The sequence below is a fragment of the Schistocerca nitens genome, chromosome 1 (genome assembly GCF_023898315.1).
Source record: "Schistocerca nitens isolate TAMUIC-IGC-003100 chromosome 1, iqSchNite1.1, whole genome shotgun sequence".
NCBI lineage: Eukaryota > Metazoa > Arthropoda > Insecta > Orthoptera > Acrididae > Schistocerca > Schistocerca nitens.
The window spans coordinates 1058206157-1058228397 of NC_064614.1; the positions used below are offsets into that span (position 1 = coordinate 1058206157).

The 22241-nt window shown below is 39.5% G+C and overlaps 1 protein-coding gene across 13 annotated transcripts in view; it reads right to left on the bottom strand.

Annotated features, from left to right (window-relative positions):
• The window catches only part of LOC126197486 (WD repeat-containing protein 76-like), a 400466-nt gene that overhangs the window by 299996 nt on the left and 78229 nt on the right, over positions 1–22241 (bottom strand). For 3 of the 13 annotated variants that reach the window (XR_007539941.1, XM_049934647.1, XM_049934646.1), the window contains exons 6-8: positions 20135–20274; positions 17315–17478; positions 2748–2832 (exon numbers count right to left, since the gene is read on the bottom strand). The exons of 7 other annotated variants lie outside the window; for them this stretch is intronic. Coding sequence is in view for 5 of the 6 variants with exons in the window: in XM_049934647.1 (XP_049790604.1) it covers positions 2748–2832; positions 17315–17478; positions 20135–20274 (389 nt within the window). In the remaining variant the exon portion in view is untranslated. The remainder of the gene's footprint in view (positions 1–2747; positions 2833–17314; positions 17479–20134; positions 20275–22241) is intronic. 3 more of the 13 variants (XM_049934651.1, XM_049934643.1, XM_049934644.1) reach the window with 2 other exon arrangements.

Consider the following 22241-nt stretch of genomic DNA (forward strand, 5'->3'; position numbering starts at 1 on the left):
TAGCAACACGTACACTTTCGTGTTACGAAAGTATAATTTTGAATTCCACCAACAGGAAACATTAATCATTTAAATTAATATACATAGTGTTGCTACAAGAAAAGCAAAGCTTTCGTATATAATATTACTCACGAAGATTAATAATCTACAAGAGAAGCTAAGCTTTCACATATAATGATGATCTGTTTAGCGCATGTTACGTCACACAAATATGCCAGTAAAATTTTTAATACCGGCATAAATCTTTGATCTTCTGGGCTTGAAATTCTTCTAAATGGCTCGTCATCAAAGACTTGATTTTTAAAAGAGAGGAAGTGCTCTATGATTTAAGAAATTCATTGTACATTCTCCGCACATAGTTCATCTTGCATAAAATGAAATTTACTTTGAAAATAAGGCTTTTCGAACAACAATTCAAAATATTTTCCTGCGAACTACTATAAATAGATTCATTTCAGCAGTTGCCAGAGAGCGCCAGATAAGAGGCATCACCGCGCTGGCGCAGCTAGTAGGAAGCCCGTATGTTCGTACGTCTAAAACATTAGAAGATCTTGCATTATGTCATAAAAGAAACAAAACATCAGAGGATACTCCAAGAGCATCGGAATTTCATGAACCATACTAAAATGCATAGTTTGCCTTACAGTGCACATTCTTATGTCCAGATTCCCAATGATTTAGGTCTCGGCCTGATATGAAGCTTTTCAGTGTGGTTTTCGGGGCGAAAATTTCTTGGAGTACCAGTACTGCATTATCTCATTTTTGGTTCTTTATTATGGCATAATGCCATATGTGCTAGAAGATGAAAACGTGCACTTGAAATGCAGCGAACAGTTGAAACTAGCCAATAGTGTGGTATTAAACACTTCCGTTTCAAATAAATTGACTGCCTCAGCAGGAAAGCTTAGTAAAAGCCGTCAAAAATTTATATAAAAAAATTTCAAAAGTAAGTTCATTTTGTAGTGCACGTCTTTCTGAAGAGTCTGATACATAAAACATATATCTTTGACAAAATTTAACGACACATTATTTGGTCTTAAGTGTGCAGTGCAGTGCAGTGCCATGCCTCTTCAAATAATAATCTTACACCACAAGTCACTGAATTTCCCTCTGTGGAACTCAAACATGGATATTTTGTAATGGATGCCATCAAATTATTTCAGGACAGGGGAAAATAAACACACAGTGACTTTAACTGGTCCTGTTTAGTGTAACAATCTGGCCAAAAATTTTCAGTCAAAATTTCACTTTCTTGGGTACACCAAAAAGATAATACGTAATCTTTCTTACCTGTTGGTCATTTATTTCCACTCTGGTAGTCTGAATCTATGGATTTCACTAGTAATTATAACAACGCTGAACATTCGCAAACGAAATCAACCACATAAACAAGCAGCAGTTGGCATTCACCAGTTCAGCTTTATTCAGCTCAGCTCCTATATCTCCGTCCGTTTTGTCTGCAGGAAAGTTTATTTCTAGATGTGACGAGGATTCCTCTGGCAGAGACATCACGTAAACTATGCACGCATTCAAGAATCAACTTAAGAATGTGTTCGAAAACCAGCAGGGGTGCGTTTCAAAATCATATGAATAATCGATAGACCAACATGCGCTTGATGCTAGGTGCTTTGTGAAACAAAGTTTTTTCCCCCACAAGAATTTTACAGAGGCATATTAAATTCAAAAGGTATCAAAATGACTTCCAAACAATGGAAAATCCAGGATGGAATGTAACACTTTTATGAGAAGGAAAGCTGCTACTCACCATATAGCGGGGATGCCGAGTCGCACACAGACACAAAAAGACTCTCACAATTAAAGATTTTGGCCATTCAGTCCTACGTCAACAACACACACACACACACACACACACACACACACACACACACACACACACAATAATTCCCTGAATTGTTAGTGTGAATAGATTATCATTAGTCTCAATTTGTTTACATCTTTTACTTGCCTTCAATGGCTGTTTCTCGCTACCAGTGTACAATATGACCATTGCACATCCTTGAACACACTCTTTCACAATGGGTTAACATAATACAACATGTAAATGTATGAACTGTGGTATATTTAGTTCAATAAAATTGAGCTGTATCTCCTGACAGTTCTTACTGTATCTCTACTTAGCCCCTGGTACCCAATATGCTGCAAGGTTCTCGACAGTCAGTTTGGATGTCAATCTTCTCCCTGTTAGTTGTCTGCTCCTCACTGTAATGATTCTTGTTATTCCACCACAGGAAAATTGTCTCCAATACTGACCTAATGTCTAAAGAATGGATGCATGAACCACACAATGGATCACATCTTTGTCAGTGATGAAAATAGGATTTTGGCGGCACACCATTCAGTCCATCCAACAGATAGGATATGGTGGAGACTTGTCTACTAGGAGTGTAGTGGAAGCAGAATTACAGGTTACTGGTGTAGAAGTATCTGTGAGATAGGGAGTGGAATGACGGGTCACTGGTGGGAAAACAACCCTAAAGCAGTTACAAAATATGTCGTACATGCAATATTCGGATGCTTAAGCCACTAACTTGACAGGGGTCTCGACAATTGAACCTCTTGGGCATCTAGTAGCAGAACTCCACTATTTGCAAGTCAGCATTCAATTTAATTCTGTAATGTACACTTCAGAATGTCATTGTCCATGTGAAACTAAGGCAATGTCACAATGTGATAATTAATGCGAGATAAATTCACACTGTATAAATTAAGTAAAAATTAACACATACCATGAGCTATCAACAGCACTTCTCTGCTCATTTCTGTATGCCAACAAGTATGGTGTCCATATGTATCTTCATCACTTGCATAAACCTGTAAAAAAGGCAATTAGAAACTAACAAATCCGATGCTTTAATTTTTTCCACTGTTTTGTTATAACGTTCAGCCTGGAGATAGTCTGATGCAGCTCTCCATTTCACTGAATTCAATTATGGTACAAACAGTTTATTAATTAAAGAAGAGTTTATATGCTCTAAAACATCTCCAAATAATTGGAATGAGAAACTGGCAAATTATCTGATGACAGCAGGATTTGTAAATACAGATGATTAAGTCTTGTTTTTATTACAATGAAAGCCAAATCATCATTATAGCATTGTTTTTTGATAACTGATAGTATCTATAAAGTCACATCTTGGAATGGAAATTAAAGTACGTTCACAGAAAAATTTTGTAAATCGTATTACATATAAAAAGAAAACCTTAAGACATTTATGAAAATCTTGTCTATGATGACTCACTGGAAAGAACACAACTGTACTGAGAAGAGATAGTGAGTATATTGTACCTTGCAACAATATTTTGTGCAGGTATTAGTTTTGCTATTAATTATTTAAGTATTTTAGTAATAATACCAATGGTCAGTCACTGGAAAATAGTACAATGCTTTTTTCTCTAACTAAAAGTAACTATGAAGTGTTACATATTCTTTGATAAGAGATCAACACTGCTTGCCTGTGCTGATTCTGATTATGGAAATGATACCACAACTAAATGCTCCACCAGCAACGCTCGTAGGACGCAAGGATGATACGTGCTCAAAAGCAAAGCTCTTTTGGCAACATCTACAACTGAAATGGAATACCGAAGCGCCGTCTCTTCGTTCACGATGTATCTTTGATTCAATGCCTTGGACAAGAGTTTGGAATTTCAGGTTTGAATCAACTGACAAATGTGTATTGACAATCAAGTTTCCACACTATGTTATAAAAGTATCTTTGAACGAAAAATAACAAAGGGCAAGGGGCATATTGAAATACCACTAACGTTCATTCAACATGCTTTTACGTTAATTTTCAGTAAAGCGACCACAGTTTGAAATAATGTAACAACGTTTTATTGCATTAAAGCAGATACAGAATAAACAGAACACACACATTTGAAACAAAAACAAGTAACCGCCTATTGGCTTCTGTCTCGGGTTCTTCGGCCGACGTTCATCTAATGATTTTTCTGACGTTTCGCCAGCACGAGTGGCTGGCATTGTCAAAGCTTCACCCTCCATTGCCGGTGGTGAACTGGAGCCGAGCTCGCGGGCGCAGATTATATGTACCTGGCGCGCCAACGTCCGAGGGCTTCTCCGCGGTCATTTCCGGTGCGGTTCTCCTCTTGCTACCTGCGACGGTCGTTCGCTGCAGTACGGGAAGCCAGGATCCGTTTACCTTAAGGCTTTCCTCTTTCTTGTTCAAACTGTTCGCGTGTTTTTGTATTCCTACAGCTTCTCTGAACAAGCGCGTGTGATAGTGGTTCTCTACAGCCAGAACTTCCGTGTCGGCGAATTTTATTACGTGGTCGGTCTCATTCAGTGCGTGTTCTGCCACGGCCGATTTCTCCACCTGCCCCAACCTGCAATGTCGCTTATGCTCCTTGATCCTGGTGTTAATGGATCGTCCAGTCATCCCGACAAACTTTTCCGCATGTGCATGGTATGCGGTATATTCCCGACATTGCAAGTGGGTCTCTTTTCTCCTTCGCCGATCTAAGACACTCTTTGATCTTCCTTGTCGGTTTGAAGATCGTCTTTACGCCATGTTTGCGCAATATACGGCCTATTCTGTCCGTCACTCTGGGAATGTATGGCAGAAAGGCCGTACCCGACATTTCTTTTTCTGGTTCCTTACTTCGCCGAGTGTTTGGCTCAGTTACACTTCTAATATAATTTGTGGAGTACCCATTGCTCCTCAGGACAGTTTCCAGGTGTTGCATTTCTCGTTTGAGGTGTTGCGGCTCACATATTCGTCCTGCTCTCGTTACGAGCGTACTAATCATGCCCCTTTTCTGGCTCGGGTGGTGGTTTGACAGTTTGTGCAGGTATCGGTCCGTGTGAGTCGGTTTTCGATACACACTGTGTCCCAGGTTTTCGCCGTCCCTTGTGACCAGCACATCTAGAAATGGCAGTTTCTTGTCCTTTTCTACTTCCATGGTAAATGTTATGTTGGCATGGAGGCTGTTCAGGTGTCTTAGGAAGTCACCGAGCTGTTCTTCACCATGGCTCCACACCACGGAAGTATCATCGACGTACCTGTACCACACCTTAGGTTTGCAAGTCGCCGAGTCCAGTGCCTGTGCTTCGAATTGTTCCATGAAGAAGTTGGCCACCACTGGACTGAGAGGACTACCCATAGCGACGCCTTCCAGCTGTTCGTAGAAGTCGCCATTCCACGTGAAATAGCTCGTGGTGAGACATGCATGGAAGAGCTTTCTGATGTCTAGAGGGAAAATGGAACTGATGTGCTCCAGAGCGTCACTGAGTGGCACTTTCGTAAATAACGAAACAACATCAAAGCTGACCAGGATGTCGTTTGGTGCAAGTTTCAGTTTCTTCAGCTTCTCAATGAAATGTCCTGAGTCCTTAATGTATGTGTCGGTCTTCCCCACGTGTGGTTGGAGCAGAGAGGCCAAGTGTTTTGCCAGTTTATATGTCGGTGATCCAGGAGCGCCAACGATCGGTCTCAGTGGATCGTTGTTCTTATGGATCTTGGGTAATCCATACAGCCGAGGTGGTAGGGCTTCTGTGTTGCGCAGGTTTCTCTGTATGTCCGCCGGCAGAGAAGACGCCTTTATCAATCGATTCGTATTCCGTGTGATACGTTGCGTCGGATCTGCGCTTAGTTTTCGGTCCGTCGTCGGATCTAATAGGTCTCGGATCTTTTGCTCATAATCTTCGGTCTTCATTACGACGGTCGCATTCCCCTTATCGGCAGGCAGTACCAATATACTCTTGTCGGCGTTGAGATTCTTAATGGCTTGTACCTCTTCTTTCTTCAGGTTGCAAGCTGGCGGTTTTGCTCGGCGCAGTATCCTGGCTGTTTCCGTGCGTATTTCCTCTGCTCTTTCACAACAAACTGTCAAACCACCACCCGAGCCAGAAAAGGGGCATGATTAGTACGCTCGTAACGAGAGCAGGACGAATATGTGAGCCGCAACACCTCAAACGAGAAATGCAACACCTGGAAACAGTCCTGAGGAGCAATGGGTACTCCACAAATTATATTAGAAGTGTAACTGAGCCAAACACTCGGCGAAGTAAGGAACCAGAAAAAGAAATGTCGGGTACGGCCTTTCTGCCATACATTCCCAGAGTGACGGACAGAATCGGCTGTATATTGCGCAAACATGGTGTAAAGACGATCTTCAAACCGACAAGGAAGATCAAAGAGTGTCTTAGATCGGCGAAGGAGAAAAGAGACCCACTTGCAATGTCGGGAATATACCGCATACCATGCACATGCGGAAAAGTTTATGTCGGGATGACTGGACGATCCATTAACACCAGGATCAAGGAGCATAAGCGACATTGCAGGTTGGGGCAGGTGGAGAAATCGGCCGTGGCAGAACACGCACTGAATGAGACCATCCACGTAATAAAATTCGCCGACACGGAAGTTCTGGCTGTAGAGAACCACTATCACACGCGCTTGTTCAGAGAAGCTGTAGGAATACAAAAACACGCGAACAGTTTGAACAAGAAAGAGGAAAGCCTTAAGGTAAACGGATCCTGGCTTCCCGTACTGCAGCGAACAACGGTCGCAGGTAGCAAGAGGAGAACCGCACCGGAAATGACCGCGGAGAAGCCCTCGGACATTGGCGTGCCAGGTACATATAGTCTGCGCCCGCGAGCTCGGCTCCAGTTCACCACCGGCAATGGAGGGTGAAGCTTTGACAATGCCAGCCACTCGTGCTGGCGAAACGTCAGAAAAATCATTAGATGAACGTCGGCCGAAGAACCCGAGACAGAAGCCAATAGGCAGTTTGTCAACAAGTGGCCACGAAAGCCTCAACAATTTTGTAAAAACAAGTAACATTCACAGAATAACAGCAAAGAACATACCTATCAGCAGAGGCAGAGACTCATTTACCGTAACAACAACAACATAATATTGGAATGTTGCTATTCAAAAAAGAGTATCAGTCAACAATATGTACCTGTTTCTCTAATAAGTCGACAATAATAGTTGGTTGCTATTTCAGTAGTAAATGAAGTCTGTCATTCCTTGTAGCCTTGTGCTTTTATGTGAGCATTTAAATAAAAGACAATGCCCAGATTTTACAAGTAGTCTTGATAGGTTATGGGCCCAATTGAGCTAGAAATCTAGGGAAGTAAAAAGGTGGTAATTTGCAAGTGTAAAAGGACTGTGCTTTTCCTGTGAGAAGCCGTGTGTCATAAGTTGGAAAATAGCTTCATCAGCAAAAGATGCAGCATCAAACAGTGTGCTGAAATTATAAGGACACTGCAAGTTTTTTAACATGGGACTTGGAAATAAATGCTATAATCATGGCAAAAGGGCCTTTACAGGTACGTTACTGGCCATACCAAGAAAATTTAAAGGGAGGGGGGAGGGGGGGGGGGTGCTTCCAAGTGGGGAAAAAAAAAAAGGACGTACAGTTAAATCCCAAATTACTTCACCAGCTTTTAAGCAAATCCCATTTTTCACAAATATTTCCATCTGTCCCAGTGAAAATCCCATTTTTCACAAATATTTCCATCTGTCCCAGTGAAAATCCCTGCTTTTAACGAACCCACTTTGAGAAAAAGTCCGATTCTAAGGAATAAACACAATACATTTTACAAATTGAAATCCAGCTTTCACACACTGTGTATGAATGAGCAAATTTCTATCCATTTCACACAGGTTGTATATTTTGTTACGTGATGCACTAAATAGTAATCGATTCCACTGGTAAACACTTACCTAGATCATTGTCAATGACGCAACTTCCTTTGTAGTGACATCAGTAGATTCATTGAAGAAATCTAAATCTATTTCCATGTGACTCAAGTCGCATGATCTGATGTTGCAGTCACTGAGTCTACGAAGCGGAGAAAGTGTAATTGTTCAATTTTACTTTTGTGAATTTCTGGCCTGCAAACATAGAAAGCTAAAAATTCAGCAAAAGCTGGCAATCTTCCACTACGCTGATCGCAATTTTAACACGAATCTCTTTGATATGGCGAAAAATATATAATTTTACACTGTCTACATGTGCAGCATATTCAAAAAATAAGGAAGCGTTCTTAAATTCTGAATTTAACAGTTCCTTTGGATCCAAGAAGGAACAATATTCTTATGTCTGCATTCAATTAAGTGGAAAATATTCCTCTGAAATAGGTCCAAGGACTGAAGTGCAAGTTTTCCTATACTCAAAAACGTGCTGCAAGAGAAAGCTCATGAAATTGCTCTGAAGACCTGCACTGAAAATCTCAGTGCACTGAAAAGGCTGGTTTAATTGTTTTAAAAGACGCCACAATCTGCTGATTCAAAGTGTAAGTGGAGAAAGCGAGACCCTGGTAACAGGAAGAGTAAGTTATTGGAAGAATAACACTTCATTCCCAGGTGTTTCCGAAATATACATACGTTATTTTTTAGTTCAGAGTACAACAGCTGTTCCTGGAGACATCAGTAATATTTACGACTTTTTCAGGCATTTAGATGCAAAGAACAATGCAGCAGGAAAAGACAATTTTACTTCTTACAGACCCCCCATGCACTGTACAATCCAAGGAAACACCATTTCTGAGGAATGTGAATGCTGTGTTCCATCCCCGAACTGCAAGAGTTATCTGCAGCCTCTGGACCTGGGCATAATATGCTCTGTTACAGCCAAATACAGAGTAGCAGTTGTGGAGAAGTCTATTTCACTCCTTGAGAGGAAGGAAGTAAGTGATGAAGCTCCATGTTGTACAGGCTATGCATATATTTGTTGCTGCCTAGAATTCTGTAATACAACAGACAGTGTTAAATTGTTGCACAAAGGCTGGCTGCAGTATATCAGGTGCTGTTTACACGAATTACCACAGGATCACTCTCTGGGATACGACATGTAAGGTGTTTTAGTAGTGTCCAACCGAACATTTGACTTTGGCCAAAAATCCCCCTACAACTTCAGCCAAAATATGCCATAGTTTTGACCGAAGCCAAAGGTTTCTAGCAAGCGCCGAAACAGAAGTAACTATCAGAACTTCGCATGCACGGTGGCCACCCAACAAACTGTAACAGTCACGAAGCTTTCAAATACTTGGCACGGACTGCATTGCGGCGGTTGGCCACCATCACCAGTAAATAGAAGTTCGTAAGCGAATTATATTATCAACTTCAGTGTTTTATCGTACGACTGCAAAATATTTATCTGACAGAGGAAGAGAAGATGGAGTTTGCAAAAAGCACATACAAACCAAAAAACTAAGTATGTTTTTACAATATTTATTAAGGTATTTACTTCTCAATAGTATTTCAAGTGCTATTTATATTTTGATGTCTCTTCTTAATGTTACAGTATTAGAGACAAGTGTCACTATATCTTCTAAAGTTTTGCTGGTTCCCCGAGATCCCTCAGTTCTTCTCGGAGCTCGTCGGTAGAATCTGGAATGTTCCATAGCTCTAGGCACTGCTACCAACAAACACAATTTGCGCTACAATGAACAGACGTTCAGTGCGCAGTGGACATTTAGTGATTGCTATTGACTTGTTAATGATTATATCCATTCTGAGTATTAAAATAATTATTTACTTGGTTTTCAGTGGCTCCCTCATTGAATAATTATGCCTCAGCAGGATTTACTTTTTTCCATATTTCATTTTCATTGATATAATTATGTATGACACCTCATATTTTAAGTTCTCGAACTGCCATTCAAAATATTTTCCTGCAGTCTGTTAGAAATGGGTTCACTGAAGCAGTTACCACAGAGTGCCAGAATACAGGCATTACTGTGCCCACGCAGCTACCATGACATGAGATGCCTGTGCTCTGTGAATTTGGAATTTCATGTGCAGTGGAGCATCACGTGATCATGTGAAGCAGTGCAGTATGTTTGGAGGAGACATATAGTGTTAGTGTACATAGAGCAATTGTCTATCATATCCTCTCCAGATAAGGAATGAAAAATTAAAAAGCAGCCCTTGGCACAATATTCATTTTAAAACTAGACTTTACAACTCAATGTACTTTAATATACTGCAATGTGGTGAGTAACTTATTTTATTTATGCTTTGTGATACTCTTAAGTAGCATTTCCAATCAAATTTACATCCACACAGCACTACAAATTTCTTGCAATAATAATAATAATAGATAACACACACATTAAAATAAACAATCCACCAAACATAACAGACATGGAACACTTCTGGAGCAACATATGGTCAAACCCGGTACAACATAACAGGCATGCACGGTGGATACAAGCAGAAACAGACACATACAAGATGATACCACAAATGCCTGAAGTGATAATTTTGCAACATGAAGTCACCAAAGCAATTAATTCTACTCACAAGCCCCTGGAAATGATAAAATAGCAAATTTCTGGCTAAAGAAGTTCACCTCAACACATTCACATCTAACTAAATTATTTAACAGTTACATTGCAGACCCATACACATTCCCTGATACACTTACACATGGAATAGCTTATCTGAAACCTAAAGATCAAGCAGACACAGCAAACCCAGCTAAATATCGCCCCATAACATGCCTACCAACAATATACAAAATATTAACTTCAGTCATTAGACAGAAATTAATGACACATACAACACAGAACAAAATTATAAATGAAGAACAAAAAGGCTGTTGCAAAGGAGCACGAGGATGTAAAGAGCAACTGATAATAGATGCAGAGGTGACATATCAAGCTAAAACTAAACAAAGGTCGCTACACTACGCATACATTGATTACCAAAAAGCTTTTGATAGTGTACCCCACTCATGGTTACTACAAATATTGGAAATATACAAAGTAGATCCTAAATTGATACAGTTCCTAAACATAGTAATGAAAAATTGGAAAACCACACTTAATATCCAAACAGATTCAAATAATATCACATCACAGCCAATACAGATTAAGCGTGGAATATACCAAGGAGACTCATTAAGTCCTTTCTGTTTCTGCCTGGCTCTGAACCCACTATCCAACATGCTAAATAATACAAATTAAGGATACAATATTACTGGAACATACCCACACAAAATCACACATTTGCTATACATGGATGATCTAAAACTACTGGCAGCAACAGATCAACAACTCAACCAATTACTAAAGATAACAGAAGTATACAGCAATGATATAAGTATGGCTTTTGGAACAGACAAATGTAAGAAAAATAGCATAGTCAAGGGAAAACACACTAAACAAGAAGATTACATATTGGATAACCACAGCGACTGCATAGAAGCGATGGAAAAAACGGATGCCTATAAATATCTAGGATACAGACAAAAAATAGGAATAGATAATACAAATATTAAAGAAGAACTAAAAGAAAAATATAGACAAAGACTAACAAAAATACTGAAAACAGAATTGACAGCAAGAAACAAGACAAAAGCTATAAATACTTATGCCATACCAATATTGACCTACTCATTTGGAGTAGTGAAATGGAGTAACACAGACCTAGAAGCACTCAATACACTTACACGATCACAATGCCACAAATATAGAATACATCACATACATTCAGCAACAGTAAGATTCACATTAAGCAGAAAGGAAGGAGGAAGGGGATTTATCGACATAAAAAACCTACATTATGGACAGGTAGACAATTTAAGAAAATTCTTTCTAGAACGAGCAGAAACTAGCAAAATACACAAGGCAATCACTCATATAAATACATTGGCTACACCACTGCAATTTCATAACCACTTCTACAACCCTTTAGATCACATAACATCAACAGATACGAAGAAAGTAAATTGGAAAAAGAAAACACTTCATGGCAAGCACCCGTATCATCTAACACAGCCACACATCGATCAAGACGCATCCAACACATGGCTAAGAAAAGGCAATATATACAGTGAGACAGAAGGATTCATGATTGCAATACAGGATCAAACAATAAACACCAGGTATTACAGCAAGCATATTATTAAAGATCCCAATACCACAACATATAAATGCACACTTTGTAAACAACAAATAGAAACAGTAGATCACATCACAAGCGGATGTACAATACTAGCAAATACAGAATACCCCAGAAGACATGACAATGTCGCAAAAATAATACATCAACAGCTTGCCTTACAACATAATCTTTTAAAACAACAAGTTCCTACATACAAGTATGCACCACAAAATGTACTGGAGAATGATGAATACAAATTATACTGGAACAGAACCATTATAACAGATAAAACAACGCCACATAACAAACCTGACATCATACTCACCAATAAAAAGAAGAAATTAACACAACTAATCGAAATATCCATACCCAATACAACAAATATACAAAATAAAACAGGAGAAAAAATTGAAAAATACATCCAACTGGCTGAGGAAGTCAAAGACATGTGACATCAGGATAAAGTTGACATCACACCAATTATACTATCAACTACAGGAGTCATACCACACAATATCCACCAGTACATCAATGCAATACAGCTACATCCAAACATATATATACAACTACAGAAATCCGTAATTATTGATACATGTTCAATTACCCGAAAGTTCCTAAATGCAATATAACACATACCGTACAGTTAATAGGAAGTGACGCTTGATCAAGGTCCACGTCACTTTCCATTCATAACCAGACTTAACGTCTGAGAAAGTAAAGAAATAATAATAATAAAGCAGTTGTTTGTGTAGTCCACAACTAAGAACAATAACCTTTTCATGACTTCTTAACCATATCAAAATTAATGAGGTTACTTGTGAAACCACAAAACTGTATAACTGACTTAACTGATGTATAATCAACAGTTTATGTTGTACTCCAGGAGCAAATACAAAGCCATCTAGGGAGTTACAATGATAAAACACGGTGTGCTGCCAGTCTATAATTTACTGAAGAATGGTGTTAAGTAAATATAGGATGTAAAGAACACAAATTACGAAATAATGTCAAGCCAAGAGGAGGTGCCAGCAAGTGTTGAAACATGTCTTGTGATAAAAAAAACTGGGTGTTTCATGGATGGCAGATACGTCTCCTAAAGCTTTTCAGTGTGATTTTCGAGAAGCCGATATTCTTGGAGTACCATTCTGTATTATCTCATGTTTGGTTGTTCATTATGGCATAACGCCATACGTACCAGAAGTTTAAAACATGCACTTGAAATTCAGCAATCGGTTGAAACTAGCTAATAATGTGGAATGAAATACTTTATTTCAAATAAATTGACTGCCTCTGTAGAAAAGATTAATGAAAGATAATTAACAAAAGACAAAAATCAATAAAAGTAACTTCATTGTTCAGCAAAGCAATTAATACCTGATTGTCAACTTGGAAATAAAATAAAATAAAATCAGAAAACTGGAACTAATAACATATTTTGTCTTGCATAATTATGTGAATGCATTTTAATTCATTGGCTGCTCCCAGCCACAGATATCTGGTTTGTTTTCATTTGAAATGAGAGCTGTAAACAAAGAGATCAGCCAAATTATGAAATGAAAATGCGGGTCACATGGAGACTGTTCCCCAATATAACTGACTGCTCTGTGCAGTTCAGGCATGCCAGAAACTTTTTTTTTCTGGTTAGCATCTAGCTGCTTGCAGTTACTGATTACACACCTAACAGCCACACTTCAAGTAGCAAGAAGTGGGAGAAGACACTGCTCATATGCGACTTCAGCTCTGCCCATCCACGAGCCCTCTGGCAACTGCTCAAACAAACCTAATGTTAACAGTTGTGCTGTCATGCTCATCGAAAGAAATTGGTTGTTACGAATTACTGTGTAGTTTTTCGTCTTAAAGCCTTTGACACATTTTGCTGTTGGCAGAAGCTTGTGTGTGCTCTGTGATTCGTTGTTGTAAATGGTTGCTGTAGTATTATTCTACAGTAGTGTGCTAAAGTAAAGTTCTTCATTAATGTATCAGTTCTTACCAGTCAAAATTACAAAAATTTAACGCAAAACTGAAATTATGAAAAATTCTGGGGATCCTAAAATATTCCAGGATTTTTTCTGGATTTCTCCTGGTTGAAAAAATTCCCAGGTTATTCTCAGATTTTCTAGTTGTCCCAGGGCACTCTCACCCTGGCTTACATGTAAAGAGAAACATTGTTTCTAAAAACCTCTATACTGCTATACTGTGCCCCCCCCCCCCCTCACTGTTTGCCCCACTCCCAAATTTAATCATACAGGACTTGTTGAAGACCTTCTCCATCCCTACAGTGGAAACGCTGTTTTGGCACCAACCTTACCAATCAGACTCAACTGAAGACCAATATTGAACCATGCCTAACTCAGTTCACTCCTCCATCCAACCACGATCATGATCCACTCACACTGCCCCCAAACCACCACCTGTCAACTTTCCATAATTTCTTAACCTCAAACCTTGCCTCAGCATCATTCCTCAAATCCCTCAACAGGCATACTAACCTTACATCCACAGAAAGAACTGCAGTCCACCACATCTAAAAACTGACCCTGACCTTGCAATCCTATCTGTGGACAAAGGCTCCACCACTTGTTTTGAAATGCAAGGATTACCTGGCAGGATTCCACCAGCTGCCAGACTCGTCCACTTACAAACCTTGCTATGGGTGATTCCATACCAATAATCCAGCAGGTTCTCCAGTCACTACTCAAATCTTTAAGCCCATCCCAGAACCTCTCCCCGGAGTTCATCTCTCTACTCACCCCTACCACTCCCCACACTCCTGCCTTCTACATGCTTCCTACAGTCCATAAACCTAACCACCCAGGATGCCCCATTGTGGCCGGTTACTGTGTCCCCACTGAGAGAATCTCTGCTCTTGTAGACCAACACGTTCACCTATTACCCGGAATCTACCCTCCTATACAAAAGATACCAACCATTTCCTCCACCGACTCTCCACAGTTCCTGTTCCTTTACCACACGATGCTCTGCTCGTCACTACTGATGCCGCCTCCCTGAACACTAACATTCCTAATGCTCATGGCCTTATCGCTATTGAAAACTACCTTTCCCAGTGCCCAATGGATTCTAAACCAACAACATCCTTCCTAATCACGATGACCAGCTATATGCCCACCCACAATTACTTCTCTTTTGAAGGCATTACCTACAAACAAATCCGGGGTACGGCTATGGGCACCCGCATGGCATCATCCTATGCCAACCTATTCATGGGCCATATAGAGGTATCCTTCCTAAAAACCAGAATCCTAAACCCCTCACCCGGTTCAGATTCATTGATGACATCTCTTCTATCTAGATTGAAGGTGAGTACACCCTAGCCACACTCCTCCAGAACCTCAACAACTTCTCCCCCCCATTTGCTTCACCTGGTCCTACTGAACCCAACAAGCCACCTTCCTAGAAGTTTACCTACACCTCAAAGATGGCTACATCAGTACCTCTGCCCATATCAAACCTACTAACTACCAGCAATACCTCCACTTTGACAGCTGCCATCCGTTGGTACCAAGAGGTCCCTTCTGTACAGCCTAGCCACCTATGGTCGCCGGATCATCAGTGACGAACAGCCCTCTCGAAATTTACCGAGGGTCTCACTGAAGCCTTCACTGACTGTAATTATCCTCCCAACCTAGTACAAAACCAAAACTCCTGTGCCTTACCTTTCCAGTTTCCCATCACCTATAAAAATCCCACTGTCCGCCCACAGAGGAGCATTCACCTCATAACTCAATGCCAACCAGGGCTGGGGCAAATGAATTACATTCTCCGCAAGGGTTTCGATTACCTCTCATCATGCCCTAAAAAGAGAAATGTGCTGCCCACTATCCTTCCCACCCCTCCAACAGTGGTATTCTGACGTCCACTGAACCTACACAAATAATTGGCCATCCTTATACAACTGCTACTAACAATCACTTACCTCATGGCTCATACCCCTGTAATAGACCTAGATGCAAGACCTGTCCCATACATCCTTGCACCACCACCACCTACTCTAGTCTGGTCACTGACGTCACCTATCCCATCAAAGGCAGGGCTACCTGTGAAACCAGTCATGTGGTCTACAAGCTAAGCTCCAACCACTGTGCTATATTCTATGTAGGCATGGCAACCAACAAGCTGTCTGGCCGCATGAATGGCCACCGAAAAAACTGCGGCCAAGAAACAAGTGGACCAACCAGTTGCTGAACAAGCTGCCAAACATGATATCCATTTCAATGACTGCTTCACAGCCTGTTCCATATGGATCCTTCCCACTAACACCAGCTTTTCTGAATTGTGCAGGTGGGAACTTTCCCTGTAATACATCCCACGTTCCGTAACCGTCCTGGCCTCAACCTTTGTTAGTCACTGTCCTCACCCATCCAGCTCCTTCCCTGTTCCTGTTCCCATTCCACCACCAGACCCAGTCTCTCTATTTCTCTCCTTTTCCACTACTCCCCCCCCCCCCTCCTTTCTCCACAGCTCTCCCTGCCCTCCGTCTAACCTGCAGCACTTCACTGTTCATCATCCCCACCATGCTATCCCTCCCCGTCCCTGCCACAGCCTCCTCCTCCCCACCCAGTCGCCACTCCCATCACGCACTGGTGCTGCAGCTGCTCGCTGCGTGCTTTCAGCTGCCCGAGATGGCAGTCATGTGATAGTTGCATTTGCTTGCGTGTGTGAGCACATGCGCGCATATTGTTGACGAAGGTCTTAATCGCCGAAAGCTTTAATTGTGAAAGTATTTTTGTTGTGCCTGTCTGACTCAGCACCTACGCTATACTGTGAGTAGCAACTTTCTTCTCATAACATTGTTACTTTCTGTCCTGGATTTTCCATTGTTTGATTTACTTTTATTTTTCTGTAACATATGAGCTATCTGCAAAAATCAATGGAAACTGAACAAACTTTATATTACTAACAAAAAAGTCTGCTGACTTGCAGTTTTTCCCATCAGTACCAAAGGCACCCATGGACACCTTGAGAGGGACTTTTCAGTATTTCAACATCTCTCTGGCAGTATTCTCCATGAATACACCAGTGATGACTGAAATCTAACAAACAACAGAAAATGGAACTCTGAATGTCTTCTATGTCTCCTGGTGGATGAGTACTTGTAACATGAGAGCACTGAATGGCTAGCTTATATCTTGGACTTAAATATATTTGTTTGTACATCGTACACTCCAGGCCAAAGGATTTCAGCCCTGAAGTGTGTGTTAATTGCTGTTTTACAGAGAAATGACAATGTACTGTACTGAAATCTATCTTCTAATCTGCAGGTAGATTTGACTGGACAGTGGTCCTTTCCCATCAAATTAACCCATTTTTGTAGAGTATTCTCACACATCCTAAACAAATACAACAACATGATAACTAAAATACCGTAATTCTCTGTCATCTATTATCCACCTCCAAATTGATGAGTTGGCACTCACCTGAGTAAAAACTTCCTTGTTCAGATCTCCACATCTGACAGTTCCATCCAAACTGGTACTTATCAGCTTTTCTGAACCGAACACAGAAAAAGTCATGTGGCTTATGCTACGAGAATGTGGCTGAAATGAGATACTATCTTTCTTGAATTTAATGTCCCAGAATCCTAAAATATTAATAGATACATATGGATGATAAACTGATCAAGTGTAAATCGTAAGTGATACTATTTGCTACTCATTCATATTATAGAATATTTACATAGGTGAGCAGAAGCAGGAGTCTGCGTTATTAAAATTAATTTGAGAAGGAAATACAATTACATTCATGATAATGTAAAATTAACTCTAAATCACTAAATAGAAGTATGTTAATGAAAATTCCAAGTTATTTGAACATTGTATACTCTGGGACAAAGTTAGGTCTCACTTGTACATGCCTGTTTTCATACACACGAGAGCTTTCTGCTTACAGCATAAAGGGTCTGCTTCTTCAAGACTGAAGGAGGGAAATAAATATTCAGCGACCCTAAATAGTGAATCATAGAAGTTAATTACATGAATACTTTGGCTTTCATCAATATTGCAGGTTGCCTTTTGGCATAATTATCTCAAAGGTAAATTTTCAGGTGTTTCTAAAAAACCAAGTAATGTTGCCCATGTATTAACTACTACAATGAGAACTTGGTTACCAAGAATAATCACGCCAATAATCTACACAACTTGCAACAGATCTTCTAAATACTACAGCAGGTAGTATTAATTCCAACCTTCAAAAGTGCTTTTCATGCAAGCTGAAGGAGAATACTTCAGGAATGTTACCACATTGGCTGTGGTTACAGCCAAAGAGATCTTATCTGAATGTCCAGCTCCAACCAATAGCACTGAAGTTACAAACTTATTTCAGTACAAATAATAACTATCGAAATTTCATCACCAACACCACAAACACAACTGCAGCACTTCACTTCACTGAGCACTATAAAGCCGAAGTTATAATAATCAAGTTGCCTCAATGTAGGCAGCCCTATAATCTATTGAAGCACATTCAGCATGAAGTGCCATGTCTCAATCATTTCACACACCATGAAGGTGATGAATCAGAATATCCATTTGTACATGCTTCGCATTGTCTTACTCTTTGAAGTACTACTTCCAGGCAGTGAAAAAAAGAAACTAGCCTTACTGGATCCATTTCTAACATGCTACAGATCACAATCTCCTTCAGTTAATTTTTGGGACTGATTCCTTATCAGCTCATCAGCACATGGCACAATACGTACCATGTAGGATTTCCAGCTAAGTACACCATGTTACACTTGTATTCCCAAATAAATGAACCCATATCATCGTTCTTTCAAATTCCAATCTAAGGTAACAGCCCTTCGTCCACAAGAGACATTGGTGTTCCCTGGTGAAAGTAACTTGACAGAGAAAATAAATGCCTCTACTCACCACCAATGAGCACTAGGACCGTTGTTGAATCTACATCTTTGTTAGTCAGAACGAAGACAGTAGTTCGCATCATGGAAACTATCCAGGATATCTGGAACATCATCTATGCATAAACCCAAATTGCGAGCGTAAGTTTCAACTCATCTTCTTTACCTCTCCTCAGCTCTCCTCCATTAGTCACCAAAAGTAGAGGTGAACACATGATCTAGACGTTCAAGGCACAAAAAGCTAAAGCACTACAAGAAAATTTAAACCAAATGCAACCTTGCCATTTCTTCCCCGAGGAGGGTTAGTTACAAAAGCAGAGGTTAGACTACCTAGGCACCAAGAGTCTGGATCCAAACCGAACGTCATATCAAAATATGTTTAGAAGCCTAGATCGGAGAGCCACCACCGTGACACTACTGCCATTCACAGATGAGCCACCCCATCATATCATTATCAAACAGCAAAGTATGAGGAGACAACATTAAATTCACAAATACTCCAGTGGGCTAACAGTGCCGTGGTGCATTCCCACTATACTCACCATCCTGTGACTGAGCAATTTAAGTTTCTTTGTCCTCAATGGATTATGAGATATCATTATCCACAGAAATCAACCTCACTACACGCTTTGAGTTTCTGGCACGTATTTTCTCCCAACTGCAAATGTAAACAAGCTATCTAAGCTCAAACAAAACTAGATGAATCATCCATAGCACTTCTAGTCTGCCAATGAACAACAACAATGTGCAACTATGTTCTGGGACTTTTTCACGTCACATATTTTGCATAATCAGCTCTTTAGCTTACACAGAGGTAACTGACAGTCCTATCTTCCTACTTCAACACAGTTTTACGGGAAGTTACAGAAATTAATACAAGTATCTAACTGAAATGTTTTATTCACTGTTCTTTTATATGTAGCATGTCCACACTCAACCTGTAGTCCTACACAATACCTAGTTTACTTGGAACTTCTACTGGAAAATGAAAAACTATCAGTTTTGAGAGGTTACGATAATACCAAGTGCATTTGCTAATCCAAAGTAGAGGTTTTTTCCCAATAGCACAAGATGAGATGTAATTTCTCATTGTATGCATTAAGAAAAACACAAGTCAGTTTTAAAAAATAATAAGATGATGTGACTTACCGAACAAAGGCGCTGGCAGATCGATACACACACAAACAAACACACACACAAAATTCAAGCTTTCGCAACAAACTGTTTCCCTCTATTATATTAAAAAATAATAATGTTGAATTGTGATGGTAATCTGCATTTACATCGTCTCCAATGCTCAAGCTCTATATTACGATCCATATACCACAAAGTTCTTCAACATTAACATGATTAACAATATGTACCTAAGAGAACATCTTACCAATATTTCCATATTTGTCTCCAACAGCTACCAGAAGATTACTTTCAGACGGATGTACAGCTGCTGCTGTCACCCTCCCTTGTACTACTTTCTCTATTCTGCTTGGAGATAATTTCAGTTTCTCTACCCTCGACTTAAAACTGTCGGAAGATAAAAAATTTGAATTTCAGAATCATTATCAGAACATACAAGACAAAAATTTCTTTTTGAGTAAATAAATATGTGAATAGCTACCACTTTTGTGACATTTATCTCATCTTTTCTATCACTGTGCCCACAAAATCAAATTTACAAGTAGTAACTCAAAAAGTTTTAACACTTCTGTTACTTGAAGACTGTATACAAAACAACATCATCAATTTTAAAAGATACAACATGTTCAATTCTGCACATCTAGGGATACTACACCAATGATAAATAAAAAACATGGCAAGGAAATAATAAATAGGCTCAAAACTTAATTTTATTGCAAATCTTGTGGTCAGAGAATTCAGTAAGTTGACATATTGTGCATATTTTCATTCAATGGTGCCTTATGAAATAAAGTTCACGGGTAATTCAGCTTTAAGAGAGAATGTCTTCATCGCTCAAAAATGTACTCTAAAAATAATATGTCATGCTCATCCATGATCATGTTATGAATTATCCATTGCAGGTCAAAAGAAACAATGCTCTACATAATTACAATACCAGAAGAAAAAAGACATTCGTTATTCCACATTAAGGTTGTCTTTAGGACAAAGAAAGAGTGAACAATGCTGCAACTAAGATTTTTAATAACTTACCCAGTGATACAAAATGTCTGACGGACAGTAAAGTAAAATTTGAAAAGCCTGAACATATTTCTCCTTAATTCCTCCTACTATGCAGAAGAATGTGTAAAACGTAGACTGACTCAGTTCACAGCATAATGATTTATTGCACAAATGATCCATGGAACATGCAACTAACTCTGCAACCAACAGTCCAATTTCATTTTACAGAACAACTACTTAAAATCAGATCAATGTATCTTCCTTCCTAAGATTTTACATAGTTTTCAAATTATTTTGCAGAAGTGTTTCTCAAAAATCACTACAGTGTTCCACTGCAGTTACACTAGCATATTTCGTAATACTGCTCTACGCTAACTTTCTTACTCTCAATACAGACGATTTGTAAAAGGAAGAGCATAATTTAGGGAACAAACATATTTTGCCAGTCAGTGCACAGACGCACAGCAATGGAAGAGCATTAATTAATAAAAGTAATTTACCAATAAATCATCTTTGTTGGCTCAATGAGAAAACTTGTTGATCCACGTGAAAAGCAGGCAATGTAAAGGTAACAAAAATATTTATTCACATTTTGTGAAACACAGTGCCATTTTGCTTTAGTTAAATGATGGGAGACTAAGAAGTACACTCTACCATTATTTGTAACACATAGGTGGTACTTCAAGAACAGAATAACAGTAACCGCTCACGAGGCTTTTCGAATCCTGTTTAATGGAAATCCACATAAAACAGATGCCTACCTAAGAATGAACAGAGAAGTAATCACTAAGAAAGAAGTATGCTTGTTTCTTGGTGCTATGCCTGACAAGCCACAAAATTTTTAGAAGCATATAACCCAAATATATAACAAAGTATCTAAAATGAAGTTCAATAAAATTTCAAATGTCACTGCAAAAACTTCGGACTTCCACTGAAACTTCAGAGAGCATCTCAAGGCAACACTCTCAGCTGTTGTCAGCTTTGGAGGAACTGCACAGGCTCAAATTTTGAAATTAATATGTAATAGTCTTGTATAGGATGCATGAAGAATGCTGCTGCAGTTCAGAGGCACATACGACAGTAACAGCAAAACTCCATACATATAGACGGGCAATGACATCAAACATGAAATACGGTAAACAAGGGAAGAAGAGAGTGCCAGTTCCTGCCAAACATACAGGAAAGTAACCGTACTATACATGAAGCTGACAAATGCATTTTGGAAAGTTCTTTGATGTGCAGCAACATGTACGCTACGTATTTTTGTATTACAAAAGTATAAGTTTGAATTCCACCAAAACACAGCACGTTAGTTTCCGAACCATTGAAACAGAGACTGCAAAGCACTTTTG